This window comes from Sclerotinia sclerotiorum, genomic scaffold (genome assembly GCF_000146945.2).
Source record: "Sclerotinia sclerotiorum 1980 UF-70 scaffold_6 genomic scaffold, whole genome shotgun sequence".
Taxonomy (NCBI): Eukaryota; Fungi; Ascomycota; class Leotiomycetes; order Helotiales; family Sclerotiniaceae; genus Sclerotinia; species Sclerotinia sclerotiorum.
Genome location: NW_001820830.1, coordinates 211,925 through 232,029, shown reverse-complemented (window position 1 = coordinate 232,029; position 20,105 = coordinate 211,925). Strand labels below are relative to the sequence as shown.

Here is a 20,105-nt window from a genome sequence, read left to right as displayed (position 1 = left end):
TAATCTACACACGCTATCTGCTCTGCCGGTATAAAATCTACACCACTTTCGTCATCATCGTCATCGTCGTGTAAAGGACAATCAATACTGTAAGAAGCTCCATCATCTATCCAGCCAGCTACACTACGCTACCTTGAACGCAATTCATTGCATCGTCTCACACCTGCTACGTCTTCTTGGTGGTCATTCCTCTTTCCTTTCCCATCATGGTGTCCTTTTCACAGAAGATCGACAGTCCTATAAATGATGATAATTTTAAACCTTCAGGCAAGCATTCCATTTAATTGACTTCAATCCTTTACTTCAGTTCCATTCAACTTCATCTATCCAATTCCGTTCTCTTACTTACATCCTTATACCTCTTCATCCACAATGATATGCTACACATTAATGACTAAAGAACTAACATGCTTTCTTCAGCAGCCGATTCAATAATATCAGATGCCACAGTAAAGCCTGTACTGTTAGAGACAAGCCGTCCACTCCCAAATCCACCCGTGCCGTCGCGCAATGAAGTGAGCGATTATATTGCAAAACGGTGTAATAAACTTGAAGAAGAAGAAAATCCTTTCGATTCTCAATTCGGAGGTGGTCCTGCGAAACTCAATCCAGCCAAAACTCCTGGTGGTACCTTACTACCTTCGATTCAAGCTTTACAATCTGGATCTTCACCTGGCTTTAGTAATATGGAAGGATTACGGTCGGGTCCATTGAGTCCCAATATGCTCGCTGGTCCAAAAGAACCTGCCGACGATTACTTCTCTGGGGATCATAATATGATTGAAGGTCCGAGGGGTTTCACTCCAATGGAATCTGCTTTAAGGCATGAAAGAATCCTACCATCACCAGGGAATGTTCTAAGCCCTGGTAATCCATACTCATTGAATTCAAGTTCACTCATGGGAGGAATAGCAAGTCCAGGAATTGGAATGTATAGCAGTGGCATTGTCGCAACACCTGGAACGGCAGACTTTCAGCGGACTGCTTCCGAAATCCGTCAACGTCAAGTTGCCGCTAGTCTTAATGAGCAAAAGAGAGATATGAACATTACTTCCCAACCTCAACAGCTGACCGAAGGTAATCGTAATGACATGTCGAACTACCCTGGGGGTGGTGATTACACTGCAGCCCAGAGCCTTCATATGTTGGCTAATCAAGCTTCGGCATCATCTCGGGATGCTTCGCCACATTACAACATTGCCCTGGGTCAACCACGACAAGCACAGGCCTCCACACAAAAATTGTTACTAAATCGAAATCAACAAACTTTGAACCAACAGATGAACCCTATGAACCCTATGCAAGTCAATGGTCAAATGGCTGGTCGATCAAACGACCCATCTGTAATGAATGGCCATCCTATGGATTCGAGAGACAGGAACAATTCCGTAAACTCAAACTCATCGAGTCCGGTGAGCAATGGCAATAGCATTGGTTATGAGAATGACATGAACGGAAATGGTAGTCAGTCAAAGAAGAGAGCAACCACAAAGCGAAAGGCAAGCGCCAACAAGACTCCACCAAAGAATAACAAAAGGACCAAGGGGGGCAGTAACGCTTCAAAAAGGGATGATGATATGAAGAATGAAGAATTTACAAATGAAGACCTAGATAACATGGATGATCAAGGTGATTTTGAAGAGAATGAAGACAACAACAACAACGGCAAACCCAAGAAACCTGAAACAGATGATGAGAAACGGAAGAGTTTCCTTGAACGAAACAGGTTAGTTTTTCCTTCATGACATGTGATCTTTCATGCTAATTAATTTTCAGAGTTGCTGCTCTTAAGTGTAGACAGCGTAAGAAGCAATGGCTCAACAACTTACAACAGAAAGTTGATACCTACACCAACGAAAATGAGGCTCTACAACAAAGAATCCAACAAATGGGTCACGAAATTATTCAACTTAGAACCATGCTTTTGGCTCATAAGGATACTCCCATTGGTATTCAACAAGGTATCGCGGCATTTGTTCCACAAATTTACGAAGAGATGCCACAAATGCATCAAGCTCAAAATCCATATGGTATGGCTGGAATGCAACCATCTCAAAATCCCGCCATGCAGTAAATCTATGATTCATGGCTTCAAACGATGTGTCACGCTAGGGTACCTTGATGAATTCGAAAATGTTGGATTCACGAATATGCTCCTCTACACAAAAATAATTTGTATCATAGATTACTTCTCGATTTTCTTTCGTACATCATCTGGAGCTGGAATCGAAGGAGAATTCTTCTAGCTTACAGGTATGATCTTCATTCCGCTTATACATATTTTTCTCTTACACTTAATTTTTGACAGAGTCCAAGTCCCGGATTCTATTCAATTTACGATTAAAATGTGCATACATGGTGGGGGTATGTAACCATACTTTCGGCGCTGGGGAGGATCGGTGGTTATTTTATTGTTTACCAGGACTGGTTCAACAAAACGTATATGCATACATGTACTCTAACTGAAAGGAGGTTTTGGTTCTGAGACATGGTTGGGTTTCGCGCATGGTAGGGTGTGGTGATGGGATATTTGATTTTACTCATTCAATTCATTCATTTCCTTTTCTTAAAATATTTGGGACTTTTTGGTCTCCTGGAAACGAAATGGATTGGACTGGAGTTGAAGGGGAAAAAATTTACTTCGGGCGAATGGAGTTTTTCTTTCCTCGAGAAACAGAAATTTGAATTGAATGGTTGTAATGTTATCGAATGTCAATTAAGTTTTTGGTTCTTTTGATTTTGTGATTCTGTGATTTTGTGACTTGTGAAATGCCTGTGTTGTGTGACTGTTTTTTGTCATGGTGGTTTTCAGATTTGTTCGTAAGGTTACTTGGATGGATCGCTTACTTTTTACGCGTCACTCGCTAGTCTAGCTGTTTCTATATTGATGTCTTAATATCTCAATATCTTGATATCTTGGCAATGGAAGAGAGGGAGAGAGGGAGAGAGTGGTTTGGGGGGGGAGGGGGGTGGGGGGGTGTTTGTGGTTTTGTGGTTTTGGAGGTTGTGCTTTAGATGGGGTGTGGATGTGAATGTGGATATGAAGGAGAATAAGAGTATGATGAGAAGGGGAAAGGGGAAATAGGAAATGGAAGGAGGGAAGTGAAGGAGGAGGGGAAGGGGGAAAATGGTTGGATGTATTTTGATGTTATGCGTAGGTGGGAAGAGGTGGGTTTATTTTGAATGGGATGGGATGTGGAATTTGTTTGGGTGGGTGGGTGTGTGTGGATAGGAGGGTAGGAGTGTCTGGTTTATGTGTCTATATGTGAGATAGAGATAGGAGTAACTTGAAGAGTGGAATTTAAAATGATATCGAGAAAGAAAAAAAAAAGAATAAATAGATAAAATAAGATAAAATAAGAAAAAAGTAAATAAATGAGAATGAGAATGAGCGATTGGATGTAAATGAGTAAGAATGAGAGAGAGAGTAAGAAGACAAAAGAATAAAAGAGAATAAGAGTTTAATATAAGTCTAGTACCCCACTTCTCGGCCACCACCTAATCTCGGCCACCCTTTAACACCAAAAATCGTGATTTGTACCTATTGATATTTTCACAATTAATGAATAAAATTAACTAAAATTCTAATTATAATATTATTATATAAATATAAAACGATTCTGAAAATTTCAGATTTTTCGCGATTTTATTAATTGAGAAATTAAAAGTTGAATTTTGAGGTTTTAACTTGGATAGGTGTAACGATACTGTACTAAAGGCAGCGGCTGCCTAAGGTTTCGTCTGGTTGGTAGTTGTAGGTTAAGGCTTTATCACTGGTATTCACTTGGAAGTGAAGTCGTTACTAGATCAAGTAGAATGTAGGTAAACTAATTGATAACTAAGTTGAGCACGAAGCTCCTTAACTACGAGACTAAATGAATGTTTATATACCCTATATCATCTTTTGAGGACCTCTAGGACCCTAAGGTCCAAAAGGTCCTCGAGGTCACGTGAATTAATGAATTGTGACAATAGGATTTATAAATAAATTATTAAATTATTAAAACTTGAAATAGCTTATATGTAAAATTAATTGAAAATAAATTGTATATCTTTTTTAATTTTGAAATTATAATAATTAAAAAAAATGAGTTTATTCTTTTGTTATAAATAATCATTTTAATAATGTGACGGAAATCCCTGCTTTCCTCCCACCTTTATTATATAAGAAACCTCAGGTACATTAACCATGTCCACACATGATACGATTACTCGAGATTAGTATGCGATTTAGGTGACCTGAGGATCAGATCCGGACAAGTACTAGGTATCAATGGTTATCGGTAAAGTAAGATCATTGGAGGAATAAATATGACTTCTTTTTGCCTAGCCATTGCGGCTAGGCCATTCATTTGTGTATATATAGAGTAGCTATCCCCATCTACAGGTGCTCTTCACCTGTAGATTCTAAGTTAAATACAATTGCTGGTCTATAAACACCCTTTTGGTCACAAATAAACACATTCAGTTCATTAAAAACACTCGTTTCAATAAAAACAATCAGCTTACTAGAAACACTCGATTTATTAGGAACATTAATCTCATTGAAAACGCTCATTTCCTTGGAAACAATCAACTTATTAGAAACGCTTAGTTTATTAGAAGCACTCTTTGATATAACACTTATTGAGGAGATTTTTCACGCGAAGACTAATTGGGTTGATTTAGATTAGTCTCCTTGTGGAAACACTATATCATAAATACTTGTTCGCATATATTCTCGACTGAGAACTAAGTCGTGGTGATGATATTCTTCTCTGTGAAATACTTCTCGCCATTCGTTAAATTAACTGCATTTGTTAAAAGCCCTATTGTAGGGGGATTCCCCCGACTTCAGGACGACTATCATATGTCCACCAGGTAGTCCTATTCAGCTGTTAACGGATATTTGTTCGGTGAAGTGTTTTAATGGATTTCATGTTCGAGAAATTTCTGGACATTCAAACATTAATATGAGAACGATTCAAATATTGGAAGGTCAGAACAAGTGTCAAGGTTAACGTAGTTTGAGACTATTTAAGGCTATTGTCAAATAATTCGAAGGACTGTGTCTATCCCCTTCGGAGTGGCTCTCTCGCTAATTTCATCATAAATTAGTGATCATAGAGTCAAATAATCAAATAGGTTGGAATATACTGGCAACAAGTTGTCTATCATCCAGCTCTTCCACTTTAGGCAAAATCAAGCAACATCGAAACTAAACATATCAGATGAAGCTTTATTGCTTCGTGAGCTGCGATCCATAATACTTGCACTTGGATGTTTGAAGGTTTCCAGCTACCTTCTGACCTCCTGCAAGAAAAGTTTCGATATAATTTTAGTTCAAAAGGCAAGTATCGTATTCACATGTTCAACTTTAGTCAAGCTCGCAAATCCAAGGGCAATCATAACGGTTTCAAGCTATCAGAATTTTTCGGATTCAATCACAAGGCTTTGTCTTCCATCCTAACAGCCGCCAAAAATTGGAACCTATTGAAATATAGCCATGAGGACGTCTTGCTTGTTTGTGTTAAACCATAATCTTAGCTGGAGTCCGTTGCAGAGCTTATGACTAGGCTACCGATGGGACGAGCCCCGCGATCACACACTTTTGACTTTCAAATTAATTATAAAAACCTCAAGAGGTAACTTTACTTCTTTCTTTACCCCTCGTTTTCTCGACAGCGATAACAGTCACTGCATTCATTCCAACCACCAAAGGTACCGCAACAATTTTTAAGATTGCTCAGCTTGAACTGATACTAATAAACAATCGTGTTTCAGATTTGGTACTCAATTGGTATAATACATCGAAATACGAACAGTATTATGTCCTCTTATAAGATTTATTTGTTGGAAGCTGCCATCTGCATCTTTGCCCTTATAATTTTTGCCGATGGGTGGGATTATGCTAAAAAGTATCAAGTTCCTAAAGCAGAGGCACGGATGAGAGCAATAATACTTTGCGACTTATTGCAGACGCCTCCAAGTAAACGATTCGAGAGAATTCTGGATCTGTTGACCTGAAGAATGATTATATGAACCCAATTAACCACTCCTCAAGGGTGGCGTCACTTTTGGGCAACAGGATCTGTGCTTCTTTCTCGTCTCGAATGAAAATGAGAAAGAGATGCTTCATTTACCCAATAAAGTTCTTTCGGAAATTTATCAACATCTTGAGAAAAGAATCCGGAGGGAGGGATAGCTTGAGGGAGAGCCTAAAGGCTTTATGGTCTTGACTAAGATGGGATAATATGGAATGGCGTGCGGGGTATGGGAGCAAGTTTGAGACACAGCGGGTTTCACTCATTGTCAGTAGAAGGAAAATTATACTAACTGGTACTAGATACGTCAATTACACGAAGCAAAAGAGACAATGCCAATCAATATCTTTCAAATTTGTGAATATGTTCAGCGTTTCTACGCAAGATCCTGTGATACTATATTGTGTGTCTTAATATCGCAGAATGCCAATAAGCTTTCTTTCCTTTCTGGCGATTCCGTGAGAGATGTGAGCCGGCAAGGTCAAGGAGCCCATGGAGAAGGAAGCCGTGCGAGGAAGTGATCTGGGGAATAACGTACTGCCACACATTCCACCTAAATGGTAAGTTGCTGCAGCTTAGACTGGTTAATGCCGTGTGCGAATTGATAGCTCGAGGTCGGATAGACTCCAATGTGCACCCACGATGGGTTGACATGGTGAAAGTGCAATTGGATTCGCCGAGGTTGAGGGAGTTGAGATGAAGGGCGATGGGACCTGATTTTCTTCTGCTTGCAAGCCATGCACCCGCTGCGGGATTTAAGGTGATTTCTTCAGGTTCCCTGCATATTGCTAAGCCTGAGTCTCATAAGGTGGATTTGACTTCGAAAACGCGTCAAGTTGCTGCGTGCGTAAGGTCAACATATTAGCGAGGATGGAAATGAACGATGGTACCATCGAGATGAAAAGAAATTGTCTCTGGTGGTGGTGCGGTGCAGAACTTTACTGCTCAGAATTAGAATTGGGGCAATGAGAACCGACGGAGTACGAAATGTGGAACCGCAACCCGAGGTGCGTCAGGATGCTAAGCTAAACTGGTGGGGTAGTTTTCTCAAGGACATAAATACATCACTAGGATCGGATTTGATACCGATTGGGGCCTAGTGATATGGTCAATATAACTTCTAATCCATTTTCTGGGAAAGCTCAAGGACCGGAGACACAGCCTCGACAGCCGCGAACCACCCCAAACTGAGTTTGAGTCATGGATATCTTTAAGGAAAAAATGTGCAGAAATCTCTGCGCTGCAAGCATTCGATATCCCATCAATAATCGATACCTCATCACCATTAAGGGTTTAATATAAGAGAGAACACTTCGACCAAAGGTCCTGCCGAGGACGTCGACCAGGTTTGACCGCCCACATCCGCTTCAATTCTAGACATAAGTTCTTCACGTGTAATCGAAGTCAAACTCTCTTATTTACACTGCTTCATCCAATCAGAGAACTAGCAGCGCCGCAGTTTGTCAGATATCATATCAAACCAGGCTTGCCACCGTATTGTTGCCGTCGCAGCTTGTCAGGTCCTTCCAAGCTATTCACCATGAAGAAGGGAAAAGGTGGAGAGAAACATGAGTATCAAAAGAGTGCACAGGTAGCACCAGATCACTATAACGATAGCGAAGGGGTTATTGCCAATGGCAGCTGCCACGAAGCCGACAATGCTTCACACACTTCAGAAGACTTCGATTGGGAGAAGCCGCCAGCCTACGAGTTTCGCGGGTCTGGTCCAAACATCGAGACGAGTGTTGTTGCTCAAGGTAAAGAGAAGTTCTCTGTTCCAATATTTTGATTAGTCAATAGGTTGGGAAACAGTATGTATTACTGACATCGACCTTTTTCAAGATGATGGGAGAGTTGCCATAAATTTCATCGCCACTGAGAAGCTACCCATTCCAATTCCAGCAAAGCCAAATTCTTATACCCCACCCAATATTACTAACTCAAAGTCACCGTTTTTGAACATCGTGATTCAAATCGTCGGTAGCAGAGGTGAGTCGTGTTTTTATCTCTATACTGGTTCCATATCCGTGGCTAAATCTTCATAGGCGACATTCAACCATTCATTGCCTTGGGAAGCGCGTTACGAACAGCAGGGCATCGTGTGAGAATTGCAACGCACGATGTTTTCCAAGATTTCGTTAAAGCGACCGGGTTAGAATTTTTCCCTATCGGTGGAGATCCGGCATCCCTTATGGCCGTAGGTGAATTCTGTCTATGCCTCTGTCTTCTATATTGATATTTCACAGTACATGGTTAAAAATCCAGGAATAATCCCAAAATTCGAAACATTCATGAGCGGTGAGATCTCACAGAAACGCAAGATGGTTTATACTATGCTTGATGGCTGCTGGAGATCCTGCATCGAGCCAGATCCAGAAACAAATATACCGTTTGTTGCGGAAGCAATAATCGCCAACCCACCAAGTTTTGCCCATGTGCATTGTGCAGAATCTTTGGGCATTCCTTTACATTTAATGTTTACGATGCCTTGGAGCCCTACAAGGGAATTTCCTCATCCTTTGGCCAATATTGAACGGTCAGATGCGGATTTACGGACTACGAATTACTTGTCCTATGCGCTTGTGGAGATCATGACTTGGCAGGGGTAAGACACCTTCGCTGGGGACTGATGTCGAAAGATGTGCTAATGAGTGTTGAGACTTTCTGATATTATAAACATGTGGCGCAAAAAGTCCCTTAGTCTCGAACGAATACCAATGACAATGGGCCCTCTACTTTGCGACACTCTTCAAATTCCCTTTACCTACTGTTGGTCACCTGCATTTGTCCCAAAGCCAGCTGACTGGCCAAATTATATTGGTAAGACGCATTCTCTTGTGCAGTTAGAAGACTAACACAATCAAGACGTGTGCGGTTTCTTCTTTAGAGGAGAACCAGATTATACCCCTGATGCGGAACTAGACAATTTCTTGAGAAGTGGTCCACCGCCTGTATATATTGGCTTCGGTAGCATTGTTCTTGACAGCCCAGAGAAGTTGACTAATATCTTGATCGAAGCTGTTCGAGCTTGCGGGACAAGAGCAATTATCTCCCGTGGTTGGAGTAAGCTAGGTTCTAGCCTAAACGAGCATGCCAACCCAGACATTCTTTTTCTAGGCGATTGCCCTCACGGTGAGATTGGCATGCATCTTTTCTGTATTTGAAGGGCTTGAACTGACTGACTCTTTTTAAGAATGGCTGTTCAAGCACGTATCTTGCGTTGTACATCACGGTGGTGCTGGGACCACGGCATGCGGTCTTCTCAACGGACGCCCAACAGCCATTGTTCCGTTCTTTGGCGAGTAAGTTACATTCCGTCCTTCATACGTCTCGATAATACCCATGTTCTTGTCGTCAATACTCTGGAATGATATACTAAGCTGATGATTGATCTCGATTAGCCAAGCATTCTGGGGACAAATGATCGCCGCAGCAGGTGCAGGACCACTTCCTATCCATCACAAATCTCTCAACCAAGGCAATCTCACAGAAGCTATTCAGTACTGTTTAACAACCGCAGCAATGAGCGCAGCCGTAGAAATCTCACAGAGGATGAGACAAGAAAGTGGTGTTCAGAGGGCGGTACAATCCTTCCACACAAATCTTTCAGTAGATACCCTCCGCTGCGACATCCTTCTCAATCAAGCTGCTGTATGGCAATACAGTAGTAAGAGTAAGAACGGACCAAAAAAGACCATCAAACTATCCGATGAAGCTGCTTTCATACTTGTAGAGCACAAGAAAATCGACCCAAAGCTTTTGAAGCTGTAAGCCTGATCTTCCTTGCAAATCATCCCATCCCTAATTAAGCTTCACGCGCTAATCAAACACAAGGTACCAACCTAAACCAATCTCGATCGAAAATTTTCGCTGGGATCCAGTATCAGCCGGGACCCAGGTTCTTCTCAGCACTATGACCGACTTCACCATTGGCTTCAGCGAGATCTTCACCGGGCCCGCGAATGCCTTTCGAAGCAAAGAAAACGGCGGGGGCGGTAGGGAAGCAGCTAAGACTTTTGGGAAGGGGTTTGGAAAGATGGTGGGTGTTGTTCCAAAAGCTACACTGGTGGATTTTCCGTTGGCTTTGACGGAGGGTCTGCATCACATGCCTAGGTTGTATGGTGATGAGGTAAGGGGTCATGGCAAGGTTAAGGATTGGAAAAGTGGTGGTGTTGTAGCTGGAAAGGTAGTTCTAACTCTTCTTTACTTCCTTGGGTATAGTTTTTGACTCTTTGGAGCTAACAATTCCTTCGCAGAATTTCGGCTACGGATTCATGGACGGTCTGTCTGGTACAATCACCAAGCCCTACAAAGGTGCTAAAGAAGGCGGCTGGGCCGGTTTTGGAAAGGGAGTGGCGAAAGGAGCAATGGGGCTAGTCACTGGACCTGCATCAGGCATGTTTGGTCTCCTTGCGTATCCCTTTCTAGGAATGTATAAATCCATTGCTACGTCTTCGCTGTCGCGCACTGAGAAGAAGATTATACTTGCGAGACAAGTGTATGGGAGTTATATGGCGAGGGAGAGGGAGAGAAAGAATGAGAGAGGGGGTGATGGCGGGGAGGGGATGGTGCTGGCGGGGTGGGAGAGGTTGAAAATTAGTGAGTGAGTTTGAGACTGTAGGAAGAGAGCAGGAAAGTGGGAGAGTGGGAACCTGTTGTACTTGTGTATACAGCTCTTAGTGGACTTGCGACTGTAGTAGTTGAGTAAATATGAGGTTTAGATCCCAAGTCGCAGGTTATAAAGTATTTATAGCTAATTCCGCTGTTTCTCGGAGCTATTATGGTTGCTATTGGCTTCCAGCTGGTATGATAAATCTCCACCAACTTTTACTTTGTGAGAATATTTTAACAGACCCTCACTAATTATACAGTTCCAAATTGCACATGAATGAGAGAGTATGAAGTTTACAGCTACTTAACATTATCCTTTTCGTTATTGTATTACTTACGATTCCAGTGTCTTTGGATATAAAGCTCATTAATTAATCATTCCGGAAATCACTGACCAGCGAAGTCTGATAATGTAAGAATTTCAAATATTAGAGATTTCAACTTGGGCAGGTCTGCAACAGATCTTGAGTGATTAAAATATAAATTTCCAAAAAAGGAAAAAAAAAAAAGCGTAGCTGTTTCTCCAGCTTGAAGCACACCCTAGAGGTTCCATATTCACTTCCCACACTCCTATTCTTTAGTTCCACTTACCATAATATGATGTCATAATCCCAGAGAGAGAAAAAAGAAGATGTATAAAAATATTCAAGTATCCATTATCAAAACAGTACACTCAATAAAGGAACGGAACCCATCTCAAGGTGGCGCAAAGAATATTCTGTGATAATGATCATCCGGTGTTCTTGATGATTCCCTGGGGAAAGGAGACTATTAGTTTATTATCTCTCTAGAGCGGCTGCTCGTCTTGTAAGAACATATATCCTTGTTTTCATTATCATTGAGTATTCAAAATTGCTGTTTAGCGTTGGAAATATACGTCGCCAATGAGGAGAGATCCATAACAGTGATATTGAGCCGGGCCAAAGTTCATAGTAATAGTTGAAGAAGTTTCGTTATTTGTTAAAAGATCTTACATTTTTTTACATGAAATATGAAATCGTCTTGCAAAATGTCTCTCTGGGAGTAGTGGACCCTAGGACATGTACGATTTCCCATGGTTAACATTGCTTACCCTAAAAGAATTTGTGACAGAAGATCTTTTTATACCAATCAAGCCAGCTATCTCGCGTTTCCTCTTATTATTCTCAACCCACCGAACTACATATAGCTAATTAGGCGGAGTATGATTAGGAGCAAATGGGTGAATATGATCAATCGTCTTTCCACGTCCTGCTCTCATCTCACTTTCATACTCCCACTCTCTGAATCACAAGCTAGCTATCAAAATTCCCACAAATCACTATAAATACACACTATGTCTTTGGATAAATGAGAACTTCAAAATGATTCTTCCACGTCAGAAAGCGGAGTAAGGAGATACAACGGATGTGTAGATGAGAGGTAATTCTCCATTCCCCCCCCCCCCCCCCCCCCTTTTTTTTCTCGGCGTTGAAGCCCAAAGATTACTTGAGTAACTCCTGGATCTGTAACTGGTGAAGATAATTTGGGATGGTGCTAATTATCAATGCTATGGCAAATTGTAGATGTTGTCGTTATTCCTCATTCTTATCAACTCTATTCATCGTCACAATCACTCTCACCATGATCAGAGTCTTCCATCAAACTAGATAGAAAACAAATTAGCTTTACAGTTTTCAAGAACCATATAGAACGACATCCCTCACATTATCTTTATAATGTACAAGGTCATTGGACTAGAAGTCTATATAAGTGTCCCCAATCACATTCGTGCACATGAAGACTCTAGAATAGATGTTTAGTAGTATTTATAAAACTTTAAAATCTCATAAATTCACCTAGGTAATTTTGCTTCACCCCTCTGCCGCATTTATATTTTGACTGCCTACAGACTTCCATAGATAAGCCCTATAAAAACTCTCAGAAATTCCAGATATTCTAAGTAGTAATTACATCTAGGAGGATCTTGAACGATACTAGTAAGGTTCTGAATCTAGACACTCTGCTAATTATCACAGGAAAAGGCAAATTTTTTGATATTAGGGAATCATTCATTACATTAAAAGTTTACTAGGTAAGGTTATCTCTGACTGCCTTTAGAGCACAATATAACATCGATTCCTCCCTTCAGGTTATAATCTTAACAATGATTCAGATAAGGTTAATCGACAACATGTAAATTATACGGTGTAATTAATAGCAATATATAATTCAAAAGTAGTGCGTAAGGTTAATAGTCCTACTGTCAGAAATACATGAATTAAACCTAATATATTCCCATAACAACAACAGCAGCAACAACAACAGCAGCAGCAGCAGCAGCAGCAGCAGCAGCAACAGCAACAACAACAACAACAACAACAACAACATCTAAACACCATCTAAACACCATCCACCAACCTTTTCAAAGAGAAATTCGAGAATAACAGAATAGGTAAAAGTATATACACACTTATCACACATATACTCAGCCCACATTATAATCTGCCCATTTTTCTTTGAAATACGAGTTGCATATATGAAAGATGAAGAATAAACAAATGAGATGTGGTTTAGTTTAGTTTATATATCCATAGCTTATTAACTAGTCTAGCTATCTATCTATTTTATTTTAATTCAGATAGTAGTAATCTTACCTTCCGAGGAATAGATACCAAGAAAGAAAGTAAGAGTAAATAACCTATACAAGCGAACAATCAACGTATAAGAGCCTCTCTACCCCTCCGTAATCCGGCTTCCTTGAATAAGGATTTTTATTACGGTGATATTTAAGAGGTATCCAGGATAGATATAAGAGCTTAGAAAAACTAATAATGTATCTATATTACAGTCTAGGCTTTAAGCGTCTAGTCTGTACAATAATTACAATACAAATCCACACTCTTCCGACCGCAGCTAGAAATAAATCTGAAGGTACTTTCTCATCACAGATAATATCCATATTTTTCAGTCCGGGATTCAAAGTCACTGTTTTTGTTTAACGGCTAGGATAATGTTGTCATCTATTCATCCTCACCATCATTCTGATTCAAAACCCCGTTGTCACATGTATCTAAATCTGCAATCATATCAACCACACCCGCGCTCTAGTTGCCCAAAAAATCCTAGAGTTCTCTGCCCTCCACCACTCCCCAAACCCATCTTGAGTGGTCAATAAAATGGTCCTTGGTACTAAGAGCGCGAACATTGCGCAGAAGTGTATATTTTCTCAAAGAGACTTACCGGTTCCTTTTATAATCTTGGGGTTATAAAATTGGGCGGAAAAAAAAAAAGCGAAGGAGCGATAGCTCATGTTGGATCTCTCCGATTTTTGAAGAGAAAGGAATATCTTCTTGAACGATAGCTATAGCATCGATGAGAAATTTGAGAAGTGCACGCCACAGCACCATTGGTTTGGTTGTATACCTAAAGTCTTGCATTCAAGTTGGTAGATTTATGTATACTATATATATGGTATAGACACAGTGTTCGTTATCAGATACATCTTCTTAACCATTAAAACCATAATCTTATGAAATCGTTGAAACCTTTAAACCCCTCTCCATTGATATCCAAAACTTTCTCTTAATTCCCTGGTATTTTTCAGGAAATGTAGAACTCTAAAGACCCGTTTCTTGTCTAAATCGATTTAAATAAATGACCTGACCGGGTATCCCAGATTATGTCAGGTAATTGAAGTAGATCGTGCTTTATAATCGAACATCTTGTACTAATAAGCGGTAGAACCCAAAATCAATGACTACATTAATGACAATCATTCCAAAGCGACTGTCTTTGGTTTCCATACTGCCCAACTAAAAGATATCACAAATTTTATAGCAGCAGCGAGCCAAAGGGCAGCGGGTAAACCAGCAGAAGTTTGACTTATCCAACCACCTATAATACCACCAGAAAGAATAGCAAGAACAGCGCATGCTCTTCTATTCCTCTTGATGTTGTCCCAAGCAAGTAATTTTGGATCCGAGGCAAGGTCACAATAGACACTTGTCAAAACCGTTGTAGGTACTTCATTGAAACCAAGAATTCTTGATGTAACAATTTGACCACCAGACTGAAAAGCCAGGAATGCGAGTGGTATCAATTCGACGAAATTGACTTTATCTTCAAGACCAAGGAAGGCGATTGGTTCTGGGACCACATTCGTTTGTACCAACAGAGCAGCTATTATGATGCAAATTCCTTGGAATAGGAAAGAAATAGCCAATATTCCGCGACTTTTTCCAGCACCGAAATGTCGAGTTTGTGCGAAGAAGAGACAACCGCAGAGGAAAAAGAATATCGAAATTATGGATTTGACCCAGCCGAATGGACGAGTGGTAGTTTGCGTAGAGGCGCCAAGAGCTAGGAAGATGGTATTTCCTATGGACAATAAAGCGTTAGCAACGGCAAAAATCGTGTAGATTTATTAATAATGCCTACCAGTTTGCATAGAAACAAAACAAGACCAAGTACTGTAAGCACTACTGTCGCAGATACCAGCCACGAGAGCACATGCTATTATTGGAATATCGGCATGAACGAGAGTAATCTCTTCACTGAGATGGGATTTCGCTCTAGCCAGTAGAGAAACATGAGGGTCTTGAATTAAATCATTTTGAGATATACTGAATGAAGGAAGAAGCCTTGTTGTTGGGAGAGAGTTTTGAGCTTCGGTGCTCGATTCTCTGATTGAAGAAGTGTTGGTCATAGTGACTCGGAATATTTCACCCCGAGTAGCCTCTATTGGTTGATGAAATGATGAATTATTATTGACTGAATGATGAGGGAATAAATGCTCAAGGATAAGGCGATCTTTGAAGCACGATTATAACATAAATGTACAGAATATATATTCGAGTAGACACGAGTCAGAGATGTCTACAAATGATACTGTGAAACAGGAATTCAACGAGAGAATGAGGAGCTGATAGTTTGATAATGACCTCGAGGTATGATCACCAGATGTCTTTTAGGACAATCTTTGGCCTCTATATATAATTTTTAGAACCTATATTATATATTTAGATTTTAATGTATAAATTCAGTTGTCAAACTATAAATTATGAATTTTAATTTATACCACACAATTATATTTATCAAAACTCAAATTCTTAAGTCTATAAAGAACTTTTAACCTTAATAGATTACTAATACCAAAATACTATTTAGGAATTCAGGCTAATAAGAAGTTAAGAACTCTAAATTAATATTCAAACCCTCAATCCAGGAATGGAATTATTAGTGATTTATATTTATACATATATACGAACACTGAGACTTGCTTCTAAAAAGGACGTCATACGAAATGAACGCTTGGATGAATAAATAACCTTATCGATAATGAGTAATTAATCACCGGCATTATCTAGATATCATTCCGGACCCTTGAGTTTTGAGTCCGGAGTGGATTCAGAAAAGATGGGAATTTTCAGTTTCGCATATGAACCAATCAAGAAAGTAACATGCTGAGTAATTCAGTCGACGAAAAGGCTCAAAGCGGCTTTGAGTTAATCCGGAGACTAAACCGAAAATAGCAAGGGGCTTTTGAGTTTTTTTTAAGGGTCAACAAGTACTATCTGATTAAGTGGGGATTTGCGATTACGCTCCACGCACCAAAAAATTCCATTATCTCTATCTTTTTTTTTTCTTCACCTCCTTGTTTTTCTCTTCACCCTCCCATCAAATCCTTCATCTTCACTCCTCATCTTAGCCACACGCGGCCAAGATACACTTCAAGAAAAGCATTCAGCTCGTCTTGTTTCTTCATCTGTTGTCTTTTTAAGACTTCCCCTTCTGCTCGGTCAGAAAATCTCCACTCCAAACCATCAATCTTTTTCGAATTGCGACCAGTCCTAGGTTACTTTTCGACCCAAAGAACACATTTTCATTTTCTCTTTTTCAAAGAGTTTTTTTGTTTCTCACGAAGCAGAATCTTCACCATCTGGAAACAGATTTATATCGATTAACTGAATCATTTAATCGCGTACATTAATATTACAACTTTCGAAAGGGTTCCCAGGCATAAATAATGCCACATCTCGAATCCCCCACTCACGAGATGCCTACAATGATTTCAAAGACACCAAACGGTGTCGCCCCAACACAAGCTGAGATTTCCGGTATTCTCGATAGCATTTTCGAAGCCAAAACTTCCGCTGCATCAGTTGATGCGTCTTACGCTCTCTGCGATCTCCTTCTCAACTCGGTCGGTTTTCGGGGACTTCAGGAGTATGGTATCTTAGCACAGATCAAGAAAGCTGCGGCCGATAAGAAGAGTGGAACTAGAAGAGAAAGTGCTCAAAATCTTTTGGGTGCTCTCTTTGAACGCTTCCCCCCTAAGCAAAAGATCTCCGAGGTTGTCTTCCTTTTGCAAGATGATAGCACGGTGCCATGTGCACTCGACGCTCTTGCAGATAAGGGTGCAGTAGTCCGCGACGCTGCCCAATATGCTCTTGATGCTTTATTCTCCAACTTGAACGCTGAAGCTCTCGTCGTCGGTCTCCTTCCAATTCTCGTCACATATCTTGCCAAGCGCACCGGAAAATGGCAAGGAACAGTCGCCGCCTACAAGTTGATACAAAAGATGGCCGACAAGGCACAAATGTCCGTCGGTGGCACCAGGGAAGAAGCTGATGAGAAGGATTTGTTAAGAGAGATCATGGGCGTAAAGCTGGCACAATTGATTCCTCTTGTCGAGGCTGGAATGCACGACTTAAAGTCGGAGGTTGAGAAGCAATCCGTCATTACTATGACTTCTATGACCACTCTTCTTTCCAACGACGATGTTGCTCCAAGAATCCCACTTTTGATCGAAACTATGCAAAAGCCAGGAAAGGAGACCCTTCAAAAGGCTATTCACGCTTTGTCGCAAACCACATTCGTTGCTATTGTAACATCTCCCGTCCTCGCTCTCCTCACACCTCTTCTCGAAAGATCTCTCAATGATCGCTCTACTGCGCAAGAAGTCTTGAGACAAACGGTTGTCGTCGTTGAGAACTTGACAAAGTTGGTTCATGATCCCGTTGAGGCTCGTACTTTCTTGCCAAAGTTACAACCTGGTGTGAAAGGTGTTCAAGAACGTGCATCTTTGCCAGAGGTTAGAGAAATGGCTGATCGTGCCATGAAGGTCATGGACAAAGCCATGAGTGATGATGCCGGTAACGTTGCCAATGGCATAAGCCTAAACGCTAAAGTCACCGCCGATGAGGTTTCCAAGGTCCTCGACTCCGAAATTAAGAAAGCTGGTGGAATCGCTGGTGACTTGGATATTTTCAAGCTTGCCAAGCCATATATCTGTGGTATGGTCGTTGAGAATGTCAACCATCGTACAACTGATCGCATCGCATCCAACATCACACCTTACCTTGAGCAAATCATGAAAGAATCAGGATCCGCTGCCACTGTTGGTGACGCTGTTCAGCAGTTCTACGTCGACGAAGACCACCGAAAGTTTGGAGAACCAGTAAAAGAAGATGATGGCGAAGTTGAAATCGTCAACACAAACTTTTCTTTGGCATACGGAGGTATGCTTTTGCTCAACCACACCAACTTGCGCCTTCTTAAGGGCCACAGATACGGTCTTTGTGGTCGTAACGGTGCTGGAAAATCGACACTCATGCGTGCCATTGCAAACGGTAAACTCGAAGGTTTCCCAAGTCAAGATGTTCTCCGAACATGCTTTGTCGAACACAACCAAGGAGAGGACGCTGATATTAGCATTTTGGAATTCGTCGCAAAGGATCCAGAGATTGCAAAGGAAGGTCGTGAACGTATTTCCGAGGTTCTGACTGAGGTCGGCTTCACTGCCGGTCCAGAAGGTCGCCAATCCGAGAAGGTCGGATCACTTTCAGGAGGTTGGAAGATGAAGCTTGCTTTGGCTAGAGCTATGTTGATGAAAGCTGATGTCCTTCTTCTTGACGAACCTACCAATCATTTGGATGTTGCCAACGTTAAATGGTTACAAGAATACTTGAAAGCTCACACGGAGATCACCAGTTTGATCGTTTCTCACGATTCTGGGTTTTTGGATGAAGTTTGTACCGATATCTACCATTATGAACCAGGAAAGAAGCTCGCTGTTTACAAGGGTAACCTTGCTGCTTTCGTAAAGCAAAAGCCTGAAGCGAAGAGTTACTACACCCTTTCTGACTCTCTTGTCAAATTCAAGTTCCCTCCTCCTGGTATACTCAGTGGTGTCAAATCTCAGACCAAAGCCATTCTTAGAATGACCAACTGCTCATACACTTATCCTGGCGCCACCAAGCCATCTCTCTTCGATGTTTCCTGTCAATTGACTTTGTCTTCCAGAACCGCCATCATCGGAGGTAATGGTGCCGGAAAGTCTACTTTGATTAAACTGCTCACGGGCGAAACCATTCCAACTGTTGGTACTGTAAACAAACATCCTAACTTGCGTATCGGATACATTAAACAACACGCTTTGGAGCACGTTGAGATGCATTTGGAGAAGACTCCCAATCAATATCTCCAATGGCGTTATGCTAACGGAGACGATCGTGAAGTCCACATGAAGCAAACACGTATCTTGTCCGATGAGGATAAGGCTCAAATGGAAAAGTTGGTTGATCTTGGTGATGGATCAGGTGGAAAGCGTATCGAAGCTATTATGGGTCGTCAAAAGTGGAAGAAGACTTTCCAATATGAGATCAAGTGGGTCGGATTGTTGCCAAAGTACAACTCTCAAATCTCTCGGGAAACTTTGGTCTCCCTTGGATTCAATAAATTGATCCAAGAATTTGACGATCACGAAGCATCACGTGAAGGTCTCGGTTTCCGCGAGCTTACTCCAACTGCCATCTCTCAACATTTCGAGGACCTTGGACTCGATCCAGAAATTGCCAATCATAACGAGATCTCTGGTCTATCAGGAGGACAAAAGGTCAAGGTTGTCATTGCAGGAGCTATGTGGAATAACCCTCATCTTTTGGTTCTTGACGAACCTACCAATTTCTTGGATCGTGATTCTTTGGGAGGTCTCGCTGTCGCTATTCGTGACTACAAGGGTGGTGTAGTCATGATTTCTCACAATGAAGAGTTCGTTGGTGCTCTTTGCCCTGAACAATGGCATGTCGTTGCTGGTCGTGTTATCCATAAGGGAACCATGGCTATCTCAGCTGATCGTTTTGAGGATAGTAGACCATCAAGTGGCTTCAACAGCAGCGTTGCAAGTGCTGCAACTAGTGCAAATGCCAGCGCTGTTAACAGTGGAGTAGAAGATAATGGAGATTTGGGCTTCAAGGCGAAGAAGAAGAAGAAGAAGACTAAGAAGGAGTTGAAAGATCAAGAATCTAGAAGAAGACTCAGAATTATTCAATGGTCCGTAGAAGTCCATTCTATTATATTTTTGCATCATACTAACTAAATTTATAGGTACAACATGCCAAAGGGTACTCCACCGCCAGTAGACACAGACGACGAGTCATAGAGAGTTACATGGCAAACTTTGTTTCTTGCATATATGTTCATATTTGATTAGAAATTGGTGGTCTGGTC

At 41.1% G+C, this 20,105-nt stretch overlaps 7 protein-coding genes across 7 annotated transcripts; 5 read left to right on the top strand and 2 right to left on the bottom strand.

The window, feature by feature from the left end:
* Positions 1-407: 407 nt before the first annotated feature.
* On the top strand, positions 408-2,522 carry SS1G_04913 (hypothetical protein; the record flags this gene model as incomplete). Its single annotated transcript, XM_001593436.1, has 4 exons — positions 408-1,726; positions 1,777-2,070; positions 2,309-2,364; positions 2,470-2,522. The coding sequence occupies 4 exons, from the start codon at positions 408-410 to the stop codon at positions 2,520-2,522; spliced, it is 1,722 nt and encodes a 573-aa protein (XP_001593486.1).
* A 1,667-nt stretch (positions 2,523-4,189) lies between these two features.
* On the top strand, positions 4,190-6,006 carry SS1G_04912 (predicted protein; the record flags this gene model as incomplete). Its single annotated transcript, XM_001593435.1, has 5 exons — positions 4,190-4,221; positions 4,595-4,658; positions 4,818-4,977; positions 5,270-5,502; positions 5,764-6,006. 5 exons carry the CDS (start codon positions 4,190-4,192, stop codon positions 6,004-6,006), a joined length of 732 nt encoding a protein of 243 aa, XP_001593485.1.
* Positions 6,007-6,233: 227 nt separating this feature from the next.
* On the top strand, positions 6,234-6,544 carry SS1G_04911 (predicted protein; the record flags this gene model as incomplete). Its single annotated transcript, XM_001593434.1, has 2 exons — positions 6,234-6,290; positions 6,326-6,544. 2 exons carry the CDS (start codon positions 6,234-6,236, stop codon positions 6,542-6,544), a joined length of 276 nt encoding a protein of 91 aa, XP_001593484.1.
* Positions 6,545-7,563: 1,019 nt separating this feature from the next.
* SS1G_04910 (hypothetical protein) lies at positions 7,564-10,925 on the top strand (the record flags this gene model as incomplete). The annotated part of the gene is made up of 10 exons (XM_001593433.1): positions 7,564-7,780; positions 7,866-8,012; positions 8,069-8,220; positions 8,270-8,321; positions 8,889-9,086; positions 9,217-9,325; positions 9,425-9,790; positions 9,858-10,209; positions 10,280-10,626; positions 10,895-10,925. 10 exons carry the CDS (start codon positions 7,564-7,566, stop codon positions 10,923-10,925), a joined length of 1,971 nt encoding a protein of 656 aa, XP_001593483.1.
* A 1,954-nt stretch (positions 10,926-12,879) lies between these two features.
* SS1G_04909 (predicted protein) lies at positions 12,880-13,091 on the bottom strand (the record flags this gene model as incomplete). Its single annotated transcript, XM_001593432.1, has 2 exons — positions 12,880-12,994; positions 13,066-13,091. 2 exons carry the CDS (start codon positions 13,089-13,091, stop codon positions 12,880-12,882), a joined length of 141 nt encoding a protein of 46 aa, XP_001593482.1.
* A 1,276-nt stretch (positions 13,092-14,367) lies between these two features.
* SS1G_04908 (hypothetical protein) lies at positions 14,368-15,042 on the bottom strand (the record flags this gene model as incomplete). Its single annotated transcript, XM_001593431.1, has 2 exons — positions 14,368-14,972; positions 15,033-15,042. The coding sequence occupies 2 exons, from the start codon at positions 15,040-15,042 to the stop codon at positions 14,368-14,370; spliced, it is 615 nt and encodes a 204-aa protein (XP_001593481.1).
* A 1,608-nt stretch (positions 15,043-16,650) lies between these two features.
* SS1G_04907 (elongation factor 3) lies at positions 16,651-20,037 on the top strand (the record flags this gene model as incomplete). The annotated part of the gene is made up of 2 exons (XM_001593430.1): positions 16,651-19,928; positions 19,983-20,037. The coding sequence occupies 2 exons, from the start codon at positions 16,651-16,653 to the stop codon at positions 20,035-20,037; spliced, it is 3,333 nt and encodes a 1,110-aa protein (XP_001593480.1).
* Between the last annotated feature and the right edge of the window lie 68 nt (positions 20,038-20,105).